The sequence below is a fragment of the Ranitomeya imitator genome, chromosome 3 (assembly GCF_032444005.1).
Source record: "Ranitomeya imitator isolate aRanImi1 chromosome 3, aRanImi1.pri, whole genome shotgun sequence".
NCBI lineage: Eukaryota > Metazoa > Chordata > Amphibia > Anura > Dendrobatidae > Ranitomeya > Ranitomeya imitator.
This window is the reverse complement of record NC_091284.1, coordinates 772681368-772702496: the sequence shown is the minus strand read 5'-3', so window position 1 is coordinate 772702496 and position 21129 is coordinate 772681368. Positions and strand designations below refer to the sequence as shown.

Sequence of the window (21129 nt, the reverse complement as noted above, 5' to 3'; positions counted from 1 at the left end):
ACCTATTCATCAATAACAAACTCTCCATCCTTGGCATCACTGAAACCTGGCTCACCCCCTCTGACTCGGCCTCTCCAGCTGCACTTTCTTATGGCGAATTCCATCTCTCTCACACCCCTCACCCCAGCAACAAACACGGTGGAGAAGTTGGCTTGCTCGTGTCCGACACGTTCTTTACTCCAATTCCACTACTCTTCCCTTGTTTTAGGTGCATTCTGTCCGCATCTATTCCCCCTCCAACCTCCAGCTGGCTGACATCTACCTCCCCCCCAGAACTAGCCATCTCCACCTTTCTTGACCACTTCACCACCTGGCTACTTCACTTCCTCTCCACTGACATCCCCACTATCATGGGCGACTTCAATATCGCCATTGACACTTCCACTTCAGCAGCCTCTAAACTTTTATCGCTCACTGCCTCCTTCAGTCTCACTCAATGGTCATTTGCCTTCTTTTCTGCTCGCTTTCTAAAACTGAACATAGAAAAAGAATTTATCTGTTGGATCAGGTATTGTCCTTTTGGGATCCCTTTCGGAAGGGAAATGGGGCGATGGCCTTCCCACCGAAGGAGAGCATTTGAAGACATCGTTTAGGGTTTCCAGAACTCCGCTTTCTGTTTAATGGACCAATGCATCCAGAGAAGATAGCCTTTCTAACCTGAAGGCAAAGGCAAATCTTGAATTGAGGTCTTGAAGAATAATTCAGTTGGTCTATTTTTAATCAAATGTTATATTTTGTTCATATCAGATCCCTGCTGAATTTGAATACGTTCATTAGGTTAATGCTGTTATTGCTATTTTTGCAAAAAAATCCACCGTCAGCCAGTCCCAGATCCCCCAAAAAATGGAACTACGGGTCTCTGAAAAATTGCGACTTTTTTTTTCTAATTTTTTTAATTTATTTTTTTACAAATTTCTTTAAACCCCCCCCCCCCCCAAAAAAAAAAAAAACCACAACATTTCCTAAATTAAAAAAACAAAACAAAACAAAAAAAAAAAACACTGCACGTTTGGTAACAGGTTACTTGTACTGACCTGGGGATTCATATTGGCAGGTCAGTTTTATCATATAGTGAACATGGTACATAAAGATACCTTTAAAAAAAAAAACAACAACAACAACAAAAAAAACAACGAACAATCATAATTGTACTTTTTTTAAAATTTCAGCATACTTTTTCTAGTACACTATATGGTAAAATGAATGGTTCATGAAAAAGCAAGTCCTCATATGGAGAGAATATAAAAAACAACGGCTCTTTGAAGAGGAGGAAAAAACAAACAAGGAGTCAATGGGTAGTGAAGGGGTTAAATAGAACACGTACTGGGTCCCATCGTGGGTGGGTGGATAGGTTGGGGCCACACCGATGGGTTACTATGACCTGCTGTAGGATGTGCCCCGTAGGAGACAGAAATTTTCGCTATTGCAATATGAATTACGGTACAAGCGATGAAACGATCGCAAGTTCAAGTAAGCTAAGGGGACTAGAGAACAAAAAAAATACAGAAAATATTTCTCAAAAATAAAAATATTATACACAAGTTAAAATCATCCCCCTTTTTAAAAACAAAAGAAAAACAAAATTTGGTATCACCGTGTTTGGAAAAGTCTGATCTGATTTCAATTCTTTTTTTTTTTCTGTCGCCTCACCTCCCTAAAAAATGTAATTAGCAAACAAAACAACGTATGTACACAAAATAGATTTAGATAAAACCAAGCCCTCACTCTGCCTCATCAACAGAAAAATGTAAAAATGTTACTGGTCTCAGAAAATGGTGACACAAAGCAAATACCTTGTTGCAGCAGCTGTATTATGGAGTGTCGGTTTAGAATGTGATGTTTTAGGTGCATGGCCGATCCTGAAAGTTATATTCTGATGATGGGCAGCACAGTGGTTAGCACTGCAGCCTTGCAGCACTGGAGTCCTGGGTTCTAATCCCACTCAGGACAACATCTGCAAAGAGTTTGTATGTTCTCTCCGTGTTTGTGTGGGTTTCCTCCGGGTACTCCGGTTTCCTCCCACATTCCAAAGACATACTGATAGGGAATTTAGATTGTGAGCCCCATCAGGGACAGCGATGATAATGTGTGCAAACTGTAAAGCGCTGCGGAATATGTTAGCGCTATATAAAAAAATAAAGATTATTATTATTATTATGATGTGGTCGGCTCCATTGGTTATATATAGGCAGTTTGTGTATCTGGATTTGACTTACCTTGGATATATGCCCTGCTAGGTCCGTTCAGATCCGGGCCTAAGGGTAATCAACATTTCTTTAACATGCAGGAATACAATGTGCAAAGAGCCAAAATGATTACCTTTTGCTGCCACTCTGTAGCTTCTTCTTCCTTTTTCTTCTTTGCCTCTTCAAGTAAAGCAATCTTGGCGGTAAATTCTGCAAGTTCAGCAGCCTAGGGAAAAAGAAAAAAAGCCACAACATAAGAGAAACACATGATAGGAGGGTACCCTTATGTGGCCGAGTATCTCACCGCAGTGCCCCAGAGTAAGAACTTGCCTCTATATATAAGAGGGCTCTTTACAAGGAAACCCCTTTAATCAGTGCTTGACCCCACTGGCACGGTCTTTCTTTAAACCTAGCAATCAGTTGCTGCACCATCATGCAGTACATGGACACCGGATCCTGCCGTATGTCCTCTACGCCCTGGTTCACAGGGGGAGTCCCGAATGGCGCCCCCCTCTAGGACTTTACAGTCAGGTGCAGAAAACTCTGAATCCTCATGCGGGTTTATCAATATCACCGATTACAACTTTGAGATTAAATTTGAGGGGTTTTACAAACTAACATCACGACTAAAATTGAGCAAAAAGATTTGCAGGATCCAGTCAGCATTCCATTTACCGCCAAACCCGAGCCTGACTGTCTGCACCTCCCCCGGGGCCTCTTCTGATTTGCAGACTCCTGTGATGTAATGTGTGCATTGTGCCACTATGTTGTAATGATGTGTAAAGAGGCGCTGAAGATGCCGGTAGGTAGGAGGTTCACAGCGCCCAGCTCTAGAGGCCACGGGCTACCAACATCAGGGTCGTGTGAATCTTTTTGCTCAAATCCAATCATGAAAAATACAGTCATGGCCAAAATTTTTGAGAATGACACCAAAATTATATTTTCACATGATCTGCTGCCCTCTGGTTTTTGTTAGTGTTTGTCTGATGTTTATATCACATACAGAAATATAATTGCAATCATATTATGAGTACGAATAGGTTATATTGACAGTTACAATGAGTTAATGCAGCAAGTCAATATTTGCAGTGTTGACCCTTCTTCTTCAAGACGTCTGCAATTCTCCCTGGCATGCTCTCAATCAACTTCTGGACCAAATCCTGACTGATAGCCGTCCATTCTTGCATAATCAATGCTTGCATTTTGCCAGAATTCGTTGGTTTTTGTTTGTCCACCCGTCTCTTGATGATTGACCACAAGTTCTCAATGGGATTAAGATCTGGGGAGTTTCCAGGCCATGGACCCAAAATCTCTGCTTTGTTCCATGAGCCATTTAGTTATCACCTTTGCTTTATGGCAAGGTGCTCCATCATGCTGGAAAAGGCATTGTTGGGTGCCAAACTGCTCTTGCACGGTTGGGAGAAGTTGCTCTTGGAGGACATTCTGGTACCATTCTTTATTCATGGCTGTGTTTTTAGGCAAGACTGTGAGTGAGCCGATTCCCTTGGCTGAGAAGCAACCCCACACATGAATGGTTTCAGGATGCTTTACAGTTGGCATGAGACAAGACTGGTGGTAGCGCTCACCTCTTCTTCTCCGAATAACCTGTTTTCCAGATGTCCCATACAAACGAAAAGGGGATTCATCAGAGAAAATGACTTTGCCCCAGTCCTCAGCAGTCCACTCCCTGTACCTTTTGCAGAATATCAGTCGGTCCCTGATGTTTTTTCTGGAGAGAAGTGGCTTCTTTGCTGCCCTCCTTGAAACCAGGCCTTGCTCAAAGAGTCTCCGCCTCACGGTGCGTGCAGAAGCACTCACACCAGCCTGCCGCCATTCCTGAGCAAGCTCAGCACTGCTGGTAGTCCGATCCCGCAGCTGAAACAGTTTTAAGATACGGTCCTGGTGCTTGCTGGTCTTTCTTGGGCGCCCTGGAGTCTTTTTGACAACAATGGAAGCTCTCTCCTTGAAGTTCTTGATGATGCAATAGATTGTTGACTGAGGTGCAATCTTTGTAGCTGCGGTACTCTTCCCTGTTAGGCCATTTTGTGCAGTGCAATGATGGCTGCACGTTTTTCTTTAGAGATAACCATGGTTAACTGAAGAGAAACAATGATACCAAGCACCAGCCTCCTTTTAAAGTGTCCAGTGATGTCATTCTTACTTAATCATGACTGATTGATCGCCAGCCCTGTCCTCATCAACACCTACACCTGTGTTAATGGATCAATCACTAAAACGATGTTAGCTGCTCCTTTTAAGGCAGGACTGCAATGATGTTGAAATGTGTTTTGGGGGTTAAAGTTCATTTTCTGGGCAAATATTGACTTTGCAAGTACAGTAATTGCTGTTAAGCTGATCACTCTGACATTCAGGAGTATATGCAAGTTGCCATTAGAAAAAATTAAGCAATAGACTTTGGAAAAATTAATATTTGTCTCATTCTCAAAATTTTTGTCCATGACTGTAGAAGAAGAACTACATTAAAAACCTGGACTGGACATGACAATTACTGATACATGACATCGCTGTGTTACTAAATAAACCGCTCCCCTTTGACCAAGTCACTACAAGCAGACTTTGGCTGCTACTGCTTTGTGCCTTTCTTCAGGTTGAGGGTCTGTCACTTGACCATTACAGAGTAGGACATTAGTAGTGGTCGTCCCAACCCTCAAATTGTATGCTCTCCAACAGTCCTCAAAATCCCTTTAAACTACAAAAAAGATTGCATTTTTTTTAGTCCATCACTACAATGACAATTCCCAAGAGTTGACGCTGGGTTTACAGGACTGATGACTTGATCATAACACAGGACACCGCCATAGGCTCTGAGCACACTGAGAATCTGCAGAATACTTTTCTTCTGCAAAAACCAGAGAGCTGGCAGGAAAAACGCTGCATAAAATGTGTGTTTTTGATGCGTTTTCTTCACCATTAATTTGTAAGGATGAAAAACGCTGCAAATTCACTAAAATGATTGACATGCCGTAGACTAGAAAAAAACACAGTACAAACAAAACACCCAAAACTCTGATGGTTCAAAATCTGCCGGGACAGAAATAAGCAGCGTGTGCATGAAATTTCAGAAAGCTCATTCATTTTGCTGTTACTGTAAACCACTTTTTTTCTCAGAAGGAAAATAATGCAACGTGTGAACGAGCCCTTACCAGCTGCTCTTGGTTCTTCATCTGGTCGGCAGCTTGTTTGGCCAGTGCAGACTTAGCGTCTTCCGCAGACCGCCGCTCCTTCTCCAGACGCTCGGCCTCTTCTTTTGCCCTTTTCCTTTCTTGCTCCAACTCTAAAGCTCTCCGAGTCTGCTCTTCTAACTCTATTAAACACAAAGGGTGTGATTCATACAGGAGACGCGGCAGCAGAGCAGAGGCCCTTTGGTATAGGCAGGGCTGTGGAGTCGGAGCCCATTTTGGTGGAGTCAGAGTCATTGAGGAGTCGGAGGTTTGGCTTACCGACTCCACAGCCCTGGTTATAGGGACTATATAGAAGAAACCTAGAGTCATATTTGCAAGAGAGCGGAAGGTCTGTGTATATGGCAAAATGTAGGGGTACACCAAACATCCAAAATAACTTACAGAGCAGTGTACACATGAGAACGGTCTATAACCCCTGTACATGGATAGGAAAAAAAAACACCTGTGAAAATCACAGCATGCTCAAAAACGCTGCCATTCTCTCTAATGACTGATGTGAATCTGATACCTAGATATGAGATCTAGAAGGCAGACATCTTCTAGCACACAAGTCCAGATACATCCAGATCCATTATAAAGGATGCAGACAAGCTATACAGCAGCAACTATGAAGGCAGAGACGTATCAGAAGCTGTGTGACAAGGACCCCTTCTTCCATGCGCCATTTAAGTGACTGGTGCTTTCTTGTGTGACACATTGGCCCCCATAGCTATACCCTTGTAATATGCGGAAATCTAGAAGTTTCTTACATATTAGGCTACATAAAAGTATATGGGCAGGTTTTTTTCCCTTCTTTTTTAATTAACTACCGTACATGCATTTTGAGGGAATTGAACCTTGATGTGGGTCATAAATCAGCTGAGAGGAGCTCAGTAAAAGGCTACGTTTACCATATTTTCGATCAGAGTGTAGATGGAGAAGTGAATTGACAGCACTCAGACCAATAAGGCTGTTTTTTTTAAATAAAAAAATTGCAGAATGCACTGGTTACTCTTGAATTTTGGATGACACTTGCCCATTCCAGTCTATAGGTGTGCAGTGGAGTTTCTAACTGGACAGGGGATGCAGAAGGCATGTGCCCTGTGCATCGCCAGATGAGGAATTCCAAGATGTTCCCCAAGCAGCTTCATTTTTTCGCACGGTATATAGTGAAAATATCGGCCTGCTATGGAGATCAGCTTAGCATGAGCAAAATGACAGCAATGTGGGTCTGCAGCAGACCCCCCAGCTGTCATTGTAACCCATTGCTCTCTCGCAATTGCATTGCAGGGGACCCATGGGAGTAAGTGCTCGCAGGCACCGGCACACAATCCATTCATGTGCCGCTGTCACAGATTGCTAGCCCCATTTAAATGGTTTACAGTTAAGGCCAGAACTCGGTGCCGCCTGCGGCTATTGAAGATGGCAGCTACCTAGTCCAAGCCACACATGTGGACCACTTCCCAGGACATGAATAATTTCATTCGCAGGAAGGGGTTAAGAAATTCACACTTAATTGGTGTACAAAGATGGTGAGAATAGGGCCTGCATTAGGTCTCCAACTGCATTGTAACCCGTGACCCCCAGCAATGGCCACTTAACGGCCATTGTCAGAGAGATTGAAGTGAACAGTAGCAACTGGAGCTGGCTCTGGTCACTGCTTTTCGAGGTAGGTGCTGGCTGTGTAACACACAGGGCTCAGCTCCTGAGCTCGCTCTATAAGCCCAGTGCAGGATCTACCAGTACATCATATGTCAGCACGGAGATGAAGTACAGTGGAGAATCAAAGACGGAGGCTAAATGGCTTATACTGCAAAATCCACACAAAATCTACTTTAAATCCTCTGACCGCTCCTACGGTGCACATGATTTCCCCCCAGTTCTTCCAACATTTCCATTCTTGAGGCATTTCTGCCTAAACAAAAGCTCCAAATTTGGTGCAATATAAAGAAAAAACACAGAAACTTTTTTTTAATGCCGTTTTTGGATGTGGAATTTAACGTTAGAAAAATCCACGCTAAGCTGCTCTTCGATGCGAGGACAAATCTTGTACCTTTCTGCGCCTTTAGTGTCTGCTCCTCAATTTGCCGAAGCCGTTCGATGAGTTCATCCTTTTCCCGCTCTATTCGCTCTTTTTCTTTCTCCGCTATCTCCCTTTTCTTCTTTTCATTTTCCAGCTGAGCTCTAGACAAGAAGAAACAAGGTGCAAGGATAATGATAAGAACAGATAGTGATGAAGCTTCCTAACACCTGGCACCCGATGGCAGGAGAATCCGTGGTGCTGTCAACTCGGCGGACTAAGAGCTAAGAGAAGCACTCAACACACAATAACCGAGGCCACCGAGGAGGCACCAAACATCACACATTCTTCTCTACATGGCAGCCCTTGAAAAGCAATTAGAAAGACATCGCAGAGATACAATGCAGGACGTTTCCATTCCTGGTGCCTAATAGCACCGCTCTTATCAATAGGCCATGTCTGTCATTGCAGCTCTGCTCCATAGGAGTGCATGGGGCTGAGCAGTGATCTAGACACCGGCCATGGGATGGTGAACCAGATCCTTTTATCGAATGGCCTTGAATGTACTGGGGATAATTTACCCAAATCCAGAGATTGCAGAAAATGTATGAACCTGAGCCATCAGCAGCAAGATCAGGCTGTAACGATACAGCCGACAGCAAGTCGTAGCTAGTCCTGAGTGAGTGTCGGTACTCCAAGGGCCGTCCTACAGGGTCTCCAGATACCACCATCCTATGGAGACACAGCTACATAACTCTGCATCTGTATGGAGCATACAATCCGTTATTTTATTCCTTAATGGAAAAACATCCTTTTAAGTCTCCACAGGACGGTATACATAGGAAGACGTATTGAGCTGTGCAGCATCGGGCAGAATGGAGGAGAGAGGAGCGGTGTGCCACGGTAAAGATCCCATTTCTGGTACGAAGGGGAATAGAGGCCGATACACAGAACACGGGCGGTTTCAGTGTCTGTACAGTTATTACCACTTATTTGTTTGCACTGAGGAGGGGAAGGAAATAAACCTGAAAGGTGCAATATGTGCAGTCAGCAATGACCTCTGCAGTCAATCACTGGTCTCAGTGGTCATGAGTCGCACTTCTCAGCGGCTGTATTACTTCCATAGTCACATAACAGGGGACTGGAGAGGTGGGAAAGCTTTTGTTTTTCTTTTTAACCTCTTTAGACAATTTTAAAACTCTTTAAAGAAGAAGTTTAGCCAGGCTTGGGAGTATCTGATTTCTGGGGATCCATAAGGCCTTCTTATACATTAGGCTAATGTTGGACAAACCTGCAGATTTGGACAGGTTCGGCTGACTGTTAGATGATTTTGGGGAGAGAAAGAAAAAGGGATCAACAGTCTGAAATTGGACATGCAGGATCTTTATAGGGATTGTCCAATAGTAGGACAACCCCTTCGTAAATGTTCGGCCCAGATAAAATAATAAATTGGCGCTGTAGTCACTGTCTCCGCCTTTGTATGGACTGTAGCTGCTCCCGGACTTCCTCTTCGTGTTCAGCTGGTCTAGTAGCACCAGCATTGATAGGGCGCAGGCGTCACGCGTCACTACACCACATCACAGCCCCGGGTCAGGGTGCCATCACCGCTGGAACGGCGCCGGCACAGGAGGAGAGTATAGGCTTTATTTTATTGGGCCAAACATTTGGTTTAAGGAGTTGACCTAGTAGTGGACAATTCCTTTAAAAAGACGCTTCACCGGAGCACATGGTGGAGAGACCGCTCCTGTGTATGGAGGAGTCGGGAGAGAGTCGCTGGCCTAATGATTGTTGAGCTGACGGCAATCTGAAGTATATGGGGAGACTTCGGACTGTGGAAATAATGGAGAAGCATTGTGTGGTCATTGTCTCCTGTGTCCACTCATTCAGGCGCTGCATCAAACATTGCAGTTTACAGAGGGATTGTTGGGTGACTTGGGTTGTCTCAGCACAGGATACGCCATAAATATCAGATAGAGGCGGGAACTACATCTTTCTCCAGAACGTCCATCCTGACGAGTGCGGGGACTGCTAATGTCCGCCTCTCTCAGTTCCCTTCGGCTGTTTTCAGTTCTACAGAAGTGGATAGAAAGAGAAGAGCGTGTGCGGCTGCAGCAACAATTGGGGGGTCAGGGATCTCACCATCGTTCTGTATAACTGCAAGGATCCCGGGAGTCGGACCCGCAGCTATCAGAAAATAAAGCATTGTGGGGAATCAAAATGTTTGTGCATCATCAGAAGCGATTTCTAGTTTTCATCTCAGCCACGCAAATAATGATGCCCAACTCCAACCCTGCATCTGAGCTACACTGGGGCTGTAACGCCCATTCATTTCTATGGAAAATATAGACCCAGCGTTGCTCAATGGCCATCATCTGTAGCTCCAATGCCAGTGATCGGAGCCTTTTATTCCTGCCTCAGACATAAAGGGCTTTATATATTTTTTTCACCCCTTAAGGACAAGGGGTATTTCTGTTTTTGAGTTTCCATTTTTTGCTCCCCTTCTTCCTACGGCAATAACTTTTTTTTAAATTTTTCCATTGCTGTATGAGGGCTTGTTTTTTGTGGGACGAGTTGTACTTTTGAACTGCACCATTGATTTTACCATATCGTGTACTGGAAAATGGGAAAGAAATTTAAAGTGTGGTGAAACTGCAAAAAAAAAAAGTGCAACTCCACAATTGTTTTATGTTTTTTTTTTTTTTACCATGTTCACTTAATACTAAAACTGACCTGTCATTATGATTCTCCAGGTCATTACAAGTTCATAGACACCAAGCATGTATGTATTTTTTCCAAAATTTGTAAAAAAAAAAAAAAAAAAAAGTAAATAAATTATAGTGTTATTTTCCGAGAGCCGTAGCGTCTCCATTTTTCATGATCTGGGGTTGGGTGAGGGCTTATTTTTTGAGTGCCAATCTGCCGTTTTTATTGATACCATTTTGGTTTGTATACAATTTTTTGATCGCCCGTTAATGCATTTTACTGTAATGTAGTAGTGACTAAAAACCATTAATTCTGGCGTTTCGTTTTTTTTCCTGCTACGTCGTTACAGATTGGATTAATTCTTTTTATCTATTGATAGAGATAGATCGGGCGATTCTGAATGCGGCGATACCAAATATGTGTACATTTGATTTTTTATTGTTTTATTTTGAATGGGGCGAAAGGGGGGTGATTTGAACTTTATATATTTTTTAAAACTTTTTTCTTTTTACTTTTGGCATGCTTCAATAGCCTCCATGGGAGATTAGAAGCTACCATATCCCGATCGCCTCTGCTACATACAGGCGATGATCAGATGATCATGATGATCGCCTGTATGTAACAATTACCGTATATACTCGAGTATAAGCCGAGGCCCCTAATTTTGCCACAAAAAACTGAGAACTTATTGACTCAAGTATAAGCCTACAGTTGGAAATGAAGCAGCTACTGGTAAATTTTAAAAATAAAAATAGATACCAATGAAAGTAAAATTAATTGAGACATCAGTAGGTTAAGTGTTATTGAATATCCATATTGAATCAGGAGCCCCATATAATGCTCCATACATTTCATGATGGGCCCCATAAGATGCTCCACACAAAAAATATGCCCCATATAATGGTGCACAAAGGTTAATAATGACCCCATAAGATGCTCCATAGAATATGCCCCATATATTGCTCCATAAAGATTGATGGCCCCATAAGATGCTCCATAGAATATGCCCATATGCTGCTGCGATAAAAAAAAATGACATACCTCTCGTCGATGGGGGCCAGGTGCCAGTGTCCTGAGCAGACGGGGACACCGGCGAGCTATGGAGGCCAGGTGACGGTGTCGCTGCTGGCTCAGGCCCCCGGAACTTGTGATATTCACCTGTCCCCGTTACACCGCCGCGGTGTCTTCCGGGTCTCTGTAGTGACTATTCAGGCTTCATGTAGAAAAGCCGCGGAGACACCATCACATGTTTCTCAACGCAAACAATAAATGGCCAGGTCTTTCACTGGGAAGGAACCACGGGAAGAGCATCATCTAAAAAGGAAAACCACCTATGCCAAAACATGGTATCCATCCACAGACAGTTGTTTCGGGGTATTTGCCCCTCATCAGTGTGGAGCAGGAAACTGGCTATTAGGAGCAGTGCCTAGTAAAAAGGACTATAAACTAGGCACTGCCCCTAATAGCCAGTTTCCTGCTCCACACTGATGAGGGGCAAATACGCCGAAACAGCTGTCTGTGGATGGATACCATGTTTTGGCATAGGTGGTTTTCCTTTTTGGATGCTGCCCTTCCCGTGGTTGTTCCTTCCCGGTGAAAGACCTGGCTATTTATTTATTGCGTTGAGAAACACGTGATGGTGTCTCCGCGGCTTTTCTACATGCATTTGCATATTTCCCATAAGGGATGGGGGCAGTGTTCTGGATCACTGCGTTGAGAAACACGTGATGGTGTCTCCGCAGTGTTGGATGTTTTGATCTCCCCGAGGTCATTCATCCTTATGTTTATATGTTCAGGCTTCAGGCAGAGGGCGTGCACTAACCACGTCATCGCGCCCTCTGACCTGAACGTCACAGCCAGAGGACACGGAAGACACAGCCCGGTGGTGGAATGGGGACAGGTGGATATCGCATGGCTCACCCTCCCCCGTCACACATACCCTCCTGGCGCAGTCTCTGCACTTCCCTGCTTCTCCGTTGTTCGGGGTGGCAGCTCCATCCAGTGCTAAGCGGTCACATGGTACCGCTCATTAAAGTAATGAATATGTGCTCCACGCCTGTGGGAGTGGAGTTGCATGCATATTCATTTCTTTAATGAGCGGTACCACATGACCGCTGAACACAGGAAGAGCTGCCGGCGCCGGAGACCATCTGAGAAGCAGGAAAGTGCAGAGACCGCACCAGGAGGGGGTGAGTATGATGTGACAGCCGCCGACTCCTGCTGCTCCCCCGCCGACCCCCTGGGACAATGACTCGAGTATAAGCAGAGAGGGGCACTTTCAGCCTAATAAAAAATGGGCTAAAAAATCTTGACTTATACTTGAGTATATACGGTACTCACTTGCTATGAGCACCGACCACCGGGCGGCGCTCATAGCAATCCGGCAGTGACAACCATAGAGGGGACTGCAGGAGACCTCTGGTTGTCATGCCAACCCATCGGAGACCCGCGACATTTAACATGTTAACAGCCGCGGGTAGATCATGATCCCACCTGCGGCTGTTAGCAGAACATGACAACTGATCAGATCAGCTGTCATGTGCCGGAAAAGGTGGACATTAAGGGGTTAAGCTGCATTAAAGGTAGAAGCACATTTTACTCTTCTCTCTGCTGCTTTACAGACATAAGTAAGAAAAAAAATAAAGTGCCTGTACCTCTCCAGCTGCTTCTGGTGCTTCTCCTCTCTGGCCTGAGCTTTCATTTGTTGAACTTCGATGGTGTCCGGTTTCCTTCGCCTCATGTAAAGCTCGTGATTGCCCATACACAGCGCCAAGATCCGCTTATTAATTCTTAAACGGGGAGCGTAAAATACAAAATCCTGAAATAGAAGAAACCAGAAGCACCATTTACCACCATGAAACTCATTTCCTGTTCCATAACAATATAGTTTAATGTTGACTTGGTAAAACAGCGCCCGTATTATCATGTGATGTGAATACCACCACCTGGACCCCACTGATTCATAATGGGGTCTCTGGGGCGTCCAACATTTCTGAGGCAGAACCGTAATGGGTGCTGCGCTGTTCTAGCCCTCGGAGGTGATGGAAAACCAATAGCTCTTTAAATGAAAACGTTACAGCACGGGTGAGAACATCGCCGTAGAGGAGATTTAGAAAGTAATTGCTATTTTTTCACTATAGGAGATGAAAGCAATTGGCCACTTCCTACCAATCCTACATCTGCACTTGTACAGGATAGCCGGGAAACACACAGGGTAGCGGTATGGTGCTGTACAGTACGGTAATAGGCAAACGTCATGTGCCGCATTATCAGCAGCTATTTGAAGGAAAGCGGCCATAGCATAAAAAAACCGCGCAGAATATCTAATAAGGATATAGTCTTTCATCTATATGCCTTTTTCACATAAGTGTGTAAAAACCCTATTTGGCTTAATTCACAATTATCTTTTTGTGGTGTTTTTTCTGGCTGGAAAACCTTCATGATTTTTGTTAGCTTTTATTAAGTGCGATTTTTTTCACATGAACAAATTAAATTGAAGTAGATCTTGGAATAAAACTAAATCACAAAATTTGAAAAATAAAAATAAAAAAATGTTCATGTGCCGAGATAATCTTATAAATGTGCCCCTGCTGTGCACTGTGTAATGGCTGTGTCTGACCGTACAGGGGACATGTTCTGATCATACCACATCTCCTGGGCAGAGGAGGAAGTGAAAGCGTATACAGACAGGACAGCATGCTGCTTTCTGTGAGGTAAAACAAGGTTTTTAAAAAGCAGGAAATGTTGTCCTGTCTGTATATTCTCTTTTGTGTCTTCCCCTGCCCAGGAGCTGTGATATGATCAGACCATGTACCTGTAAGGGTATGTGCACACGTCAGGATTTCTTGCAGAAATTTTCCTGACAAAAACCGGACATTTCTGCCAGAAATCCGCATGCGTTTTTACCGCGATTTTAACGCGATTGTGACGCGTTTTTGGTGCGTTTTTTCCCAAATGCATAGAATTGCGGGAAAAACGCAGAAAATCCGCAAAAATAATGAACATGCTCATTTTTTTTTTTACCGCGATGCGTTTTTTTCGCGGAAAAAAACGCATCCATGTGCACATAACATGCAGAATGCATTCTAAATGATAGAATACATAATATATGTGTTTTTAATGAGTTTTTATAGCGTTTTTACCGCGAAAAAACGCGGAAAAAAAACGCGAAAAAACCTGAACGTGTGCACATAGCCTTAAGATCAACACATGACCATTACACAGTACACAGCAGGGGCACATTTATAAGATTATCTCAGCACAGGATTATTTTTTTTTTTTAACACATCAAATTGTGGAAATTACTATTATTCCAAGATCTATTGACTAAAATGAACTTTGTATGTGGGACAACCCCTTTAAGTCTTATAGTGCAACCTATGGCGAAACATATGAAAAAAACAAAAACAAAATACAGGTAAAAAAAAAATAAATAAATAAATAAAAACAAGGAACCCCACACATTTTTTTCTTAAATACGAGACAAAAAGTGGAGGGGGAAAAAAAAAAATTGCTTGGAGCAATTTAGTTTTTTCCTATTGAATTGCAGTTATTGTGTATTTCATTTCTAACAAATATTAGTTTGTAAAGTAGAAAAATCAATATAAAAAAGGGATGTCCCCAACCTATATCCTGTGGGTTTGTCATAAATTTCTGAGATGCATGTGAAAGAAGAGTGTGATACTGCACCCATGACAAAAAAGAAAGCAGCATCAAGGTACACTCGTATAAAAAAAAGCAGCTGTGTGGTCAGGAGCCTTTACTACAGTGTTAGCCGCATATATTGAACTTTTAAATATGCCATAAATGTCTAGAATGAGAATACCCCTTTAAAAGAGTATGTACTAATGAAGGGAACACTAAAATACCACATCATAGATATCATTGACTTAAATATCCCAGTTGCAAATCTTTATTCATTACATAGACAAATGTGTTGAGAACAATAAAAAATATCAATGCAAATCATAATTAATAACGCACGGAGGTCTGGATTTGGAACGATGCTCAAAATCAAAGGGGAAAATCCAATTACAGGATGATCCAACTTCAGTGGAAAGGCCTCAAGACAAGGAAATGATGCTCAGTAGTGTGTGTGTGTGTGTGTGTGGCCTCCACGTGCCTGTATGATCTCCCTACAACACCTGGGCATGGTCCTGATGAGGCGGCAGATGTCTCCTGAGGGATCTCCTCCCAGACCAGGATTAAAGCAGTCAATCAACTCCTGGACGGTCTGTGGTGCAACGTGTCATTGGTGGATGGAATGAGACAGGATGTCCCAGATGTTATTCCCCAGCCTCTCCTCTCTGCCAAGCCCTTCACTGGCTTGCTAATGTCCAGAGGCTCCAGTTCAAAACCCTTACTATGACATACAAAGCCATCCACAACCTGTCTCCTTCATACATCTGTGACATGGTCTCCTGATACTTACCTACACACAACTTTCAATCCTCTCAAAATCTCTCGCTCTACTCTCCTCATCTCTTCTTCCCACAACCGCATACAAGACTTCTCCCGTGCTTCCCCCATACTCTGGAACCCTCTACCCCAACACATCAGACTCTCGCCCCCCACAGAAACCTTCAAAAAAGAACCTGAAGACCCACCTCTTCCGACAAGCCTACAACCTGTAGTGATCTTCAGTCTATTGAACTGCTGCACGACCAGCTCTACCCTCTCCTAGTGTATCTTCATCCATCCCCTGTAGACTGTGAGCCCTCGTGTGCAGGGTCCTGCCTCCTTCTGTACTTGTGTGTGCCTTGCATTGCTCGTGTTTATTATACTTGTCTATGTACAGTGGGGCAAAAAAGTATTTAGTCAGTCAGCAATAGTGCAAGTTCCACCACTTAAAAAGATGAGAGGCGTCTGTAATTTACATCATAGGTAGACCTCAACTATGGGAGACAAACTGAGAAAAAAAAATCCAGAAAATCACATTGTCTGTTTTTTTATCATTTTTTTTGCATTTTATGGTGGAAAATAAGTATTTGGTCAGAAACAAACAATCAAGATTTCTGGCTCTCACAGACCTGTAACTTCTTCTTTAAGAGTCTCCTCTTTCCTCCACTCATTACCTGTAGTAATGGCACCTGTTTAAACTTGTTATCAGTATAAAAAGACACCTGTGTACACCCTCAAACAGTCTGACTCCAAATTCCACTATGGTGAAGACCAAAGAGCTGTCAAAGGACACCAGAAACAAAATTGTAGCCCTGCACCAGGCTGGGAAGACTGAATCTGCAATAGCCAACCAGCTTGGAGTGAAGAAATCAACAGTGGGAGCAATAATTAGAAAATGGAAGACATACAAGACCACTGATAATCTCCCTCGATCTGGGGCTCCACGCAAAATCCCACCCCGTGGGGTCAGAATGATCACAAGAACGGTGAGCAAAAATCCCAGAACCACGCGGGGGGACCTAGTGAATGAACTGCAGAGAGCTGGGACCAATGTAACAAGGCCTACCATGAGTAACACACTACGCCACCATGGACTCAGATCCTGCAGTGCCAGACGTGTCCTTCTGCTTAAGCCAGTACATGTCCGGTCCCGTCTGAAGTTTGCTAGAGAGCATTTGGATGATCCAGAGGAGTTTTGGGAGAATGTCCTATGGTCTGATGAAACCAAACTGGAACTGTTTGGTAGAAACACAACTTGTCGTGTTTGGAGGAAAAAGAATACTGAGTTGCATCCATCAAACACCATACCTACTGTAAAGCATGGTGGTGGAAACATCATGCTTTGGGGCTGTTTCTCTGCAAAGGGGCCAGGACGACTGATCCGGGTACATGAAAGAATGAATGGGGCCATGTATCGTGAGATTTTGAGTGCAAACCTCCTTCCATCAGCAAGGGCATTGAAGATGAAACGTGGCTGGGTCTTTCAACATGACAATGATCCAAAGCACACCGCCAGGGCAACGAAGGAGTGGCTTCGTAAGAAGCATTTCAAGGTCCTGGAGTGGCCTAGCCAGTCTCCAGATCTCAACCCTATAGAAAACCTTTGGAGGGAGTTGAAAGTCCGTGTTGCCAAGCGAAAAGCCAAAAACATCACTGCTCTAGAGGAGATCTGCAGGGAGGAATGGGCCAACATACCAACAACAGTGTGTGGCAACCTTGTGAAGACTTACAGAAAACGTTTGACCTCTGTCATTGCCAACAAAGGATATATTACAAAGTATTGAGATGAAATTTTGTTTCTGACCAAATACTTATTTTCCACCATAATATGCAAATAAAATGTTAAAAAAACAGAAAATGTGATTTTCTGGATTTTTTTTTCTCAGTTTGTCTCCCATAGTTGAGGTCTACCTATGATGTAAATTACAGACGCCTCTCATCTTTTTAAGTGATGGAACTTGCACTATTGCTGACTGACTAAATACTTTTTTGCCCCACTGTATGACCCTTTTTTCACATGTAAAGCATCATGGAATAAATGGCGCTATAAAAATGAATAATAATAATGTGCTCGATTGGATTCAGTTCTGGGGAACGGGCAGGCCATTCCATAGCATCAATGTCTTAATTATGCATGAACTGCTGACACACTTTAGCCACATGAGGCCTACCATTGTCCTGCATCAGAAGGAACCCAAGGGCCACTGGACCTGAATATGGTCTCACAGTGGGACTTAGGATCTCATCTCGGTACTCAATTGAAGTCAATGTATCTCTCGCTAGCACATGGAGTGCTATACGGCTCTCCAAAGAAATGACTCCTTACTGAGCCACTGCCAAACCGGTCATGCTGGAGGATGTTGCAGGCACGAGAACATTCTCCACTGCATCTCCAGACTCTGTCACATGTGCTCAGTATGAACCTGCTCTCATCCAAAGAGCACAGGGCACCAGTGTTGAATCTGCCAATCTTGGTGTTATCTGGCAAATGCCAATAGCCATGCACGTTGTTGGGCTGTAAGCAAAAAACCCACTTGTGGATGTCGGACCCTCATACCACCCTCCATATCTTAGAGTCTGTTTCTGACAGTTTGAGCTGACACATGGATGTCAGTGGCCTGCTGGAAGTCATTTTGCAGGGCTCTGGGCACTGCTTCCCCTTCCTCAAAATAGGAGGTAGCATTCCTGCTGCTGGGTTGTTGCCCTCCTATGGCCCCCTCCATGTCTCCTGGTGTACTGGCCTGCCTTCTGCTATCAGCTCCATGCGCTGGACACTGTGCTGACAGACACAGCTACCCTTCTTACCACAGCTTGCATCGATGTGCTATCCTGGATGAGCTGCACTACCTGAGCAACCTCTGTGGGTTATATACAATGCATCATGTTACTGTACAGTACCTGAAGGGGTGAGAGCAATAACAAAATGCAAAAGTGACCAAAACAACAGCCAAAAAGGATGAGAACAGAGAAATGGTCTGTGGTTACCCCCTGCAGAAGCACTTCTTTATATGTGTCGTCTTGATAATTGCCGATCATTTCTACCTGTTGTCTGTTCCTTTTGCACAACAGCAGGAGAAATTGATTCACAATCAGTGTTGCTTCATAACTGGACAGGCTAATTTCACAGAAGTATGATTGACTTTGAGTTAACATTGTGTTGTTTAAGGCTTCTTTCACACATCCGTCGGTACGGGGCTGTCACAAAGTGTCGGCGCAACGTACCGATGGACAGTGGTGATTTTTTGCACAACGTGGGCAGCGGACGCAGTGTTTCAACACGCCCATTATGAAGTCCCAGGGAGGAGGAGGTGGAGTACCGGCCACGCCTACGCAGTTCAAAATGCAGGACCCGACGTACAAAAATAGTCCCCTTGAACGTTTTTTCGCTACGACGGTCCGCTAAATACCGACGCATCCAGTGCACGATGTATGGAACGTGTGTCCATACGTCGCGATGCGACGGTAATACAAGTCTATGGAGGAAAAAAGCATCCTGTGGGCAACTTTGAAGGATGCGTTTTTTCTCCAAAACGACGCATTGCGATGGAGGCCAAACGACACAAGTGTGAAAGTAGCCTAAGCGTTCACTTTATTTGTTTCAGCAGTGTACCGTATATACTCAAGTATAAGCAGAGAACCCTAATTTTGCCACAAAAAAAAACTGGGAAAACTTAATGACTCGAGTATAAGCCTAGGGTGGAAAATGCAGCAGCTACAGGTAACATTCAAAAATAAAAATACATACCAATAAAAGTAAAATTAATTGAGACATCAGTAGGTTAAGTGTTTTTGAATATCCATATTGAATCAAGAGCACCATATAATGCTCCATAAAGTTTATGATGGGCCACATAAGATGCTTCATACAAAAATATGCCCCATATAATGCTGCACAAAGGCTGAAAAATGCTCCATAGAAACATGCAGTGATTAAAAAAAAAAAAAAAATTTACATACTCACTAGTGATATGCGAATATACTTGTTGCTCGGGTTTTCCCAGAGCACGCTCGGGTGTTCTCCGAGTATTTGTTAGTGTTTGGTGATTTAGTTTTCATCACCTCAGCTGCATGATTTACAGCTATTAGCCAGGCTGAGTACATGTGGGGGTTGCCTGGTTGCTAGGGAATCCCCACATGTACTCAGCCTGGCTAGTAGCTGAAAATCATTCAGCTGCCGCGACGAAAACAATCTCCAAACACTAAAAAATACTCTGAGATCACCGGAGCGTGCTCGGGGAAAACCCGAGCAACAAGTATATTCGCTCATCACTAATACTCACCTCTTGTCCTGAACAGGCGGGGACACCAACAATAGCGATGTTCACCTGTCCTCGTTCCACCGCCGGGAGCCGCTCTGTCTTCCGGGTCTCTGCAGTGACCGTTCAGGCAGAGGGCGGCGCGCACACTAAACACGTCATTGTGCCCTCTGACCTGAACGTTACAGCCAGAGCACGCGGAAGACTGAGCGGCGCGCGGCAGTGGAACAGGGACAGGTGAATATCGCAATGCTCACCCTCCCACGTCATACTCACCCTCCCGGAGCTGTCCTAGGTCATCCGATGCAATGGTCTCTGATGCCGGCAGCTTGTTCCTGTGTTCAGCGGTCACTGGTACTGCTCATTAAAGTAATGAATATGCGCTCCACATTAATTATTTTAATGAGCGGTACCATGTGACCACTGAACACAGGAAGAGCTGCGGGGAGAAGAAGGGATGTGCAGAGACGCGCAGAGAGCAGGTGAGCATGATGGACAGCTGCCGCTCCCCCGCCGACCCCCTGGGACAATGACACGAGTATAAGCTGTGAGGGGCACTTTCAGCCTAAAAAATGGGCTGAAAATTTCAGCTTATACTCGAGTATATACGGTATACACAATTAGAGATATTAATACATATCTCTCATACAATGTATATTTAGTGCATTAGGCTACATAACATGAAAAAAGGAGGCTGATTTTAGGATGAACCCAGTATGCAGCACAGGAACAGATGAGCGCTCCTGCATTTCACATCTCTTTTCTTTAGGTCGTATCTCAGGCAAGTTGGGAATATGACTTGGCTTACATTTTTACACAACAGCTATTCTGTGCACCGGAGGAGACTTAAGCCGAGGATGAAAAGGGAACAAGCTGTTCTGAAAAGCCCCAAACGGTAGATTAATCGCCCTGAGCAGAAAACGTTAGCAGTGACATAACTTCCAGCGAATTGCTCTTACCGGAGCTTTTTTGTCGATTGGTTTTATAACAAACTTTTTGTCGTTAAATGAGATGTTTCTGATTTCACTCCAAGGAAATCCAATCTTAGGTGTCAACCTAAGGAAAGCGAAGAGAAAGATATTTACAGCGAGATGACATTACATTTGTGCGGCAGAACAGGATGCGGGACGCCAAAGTAAATTACACAGAGAATCACCTTTCCACGATACTGGGGACAGAGAATTGTAAGAACATGTAAGCACCGGACGTGTCAAGCATGACATTTAGGAAATCACAGCAGCATCAAATTAAAGACCAAAGTCCCTGAATGTGTCATGTAGTCACCTTCATTCCCGCTAGTTATTGCGTAGATGTCGGTAACTGGTCAGTAAAAAGCGTCTGAAGCCTCCAGATAATGAACCGAAGCGGCCATTTTAATTAAA

The 21129-nt window shown here is 43.9% G+C and overlaps 1 protein-coding gene across 3 annotated transcripts in view; it reads right to left on the bottom strand.

Moving 5' to 3' along the window:
* The window catches only part of RDX (radixin), a 109453-nt gene that overhangs the window by 7507 nt on the left and 80817 nt on the right, over positions 1 to 21129 (bottom strand). For all 3 annotated transcript variants that reach the window (XM_069759071.1, XM_069759072.1, XM_069759073.1), the window contains exons 8-12: positions 20707 to 20803; positions 12746 to 12909; positions 7422 to 7552; positions 5351 to 5511; positions 2320 to 2412 (exon numbers count right to left, since the gene is read on the bottom strand). In XM_069759071.1, the coding sequence (XP_069615172.1) occupies positions 2320 to 2412; positions 5351 to 5511; positions 7422 to 7552; positions 12746 to 12909; positions 20707 to 20803 (646 nt within the window). The remainder of the gene's footprint in view (positions 1 to 2319; positions 2413 to 5350; positions 5512 to 7421; positions 7553 to 12745; positions 12910 to 20706; positions 20804 to 21129) is intronic.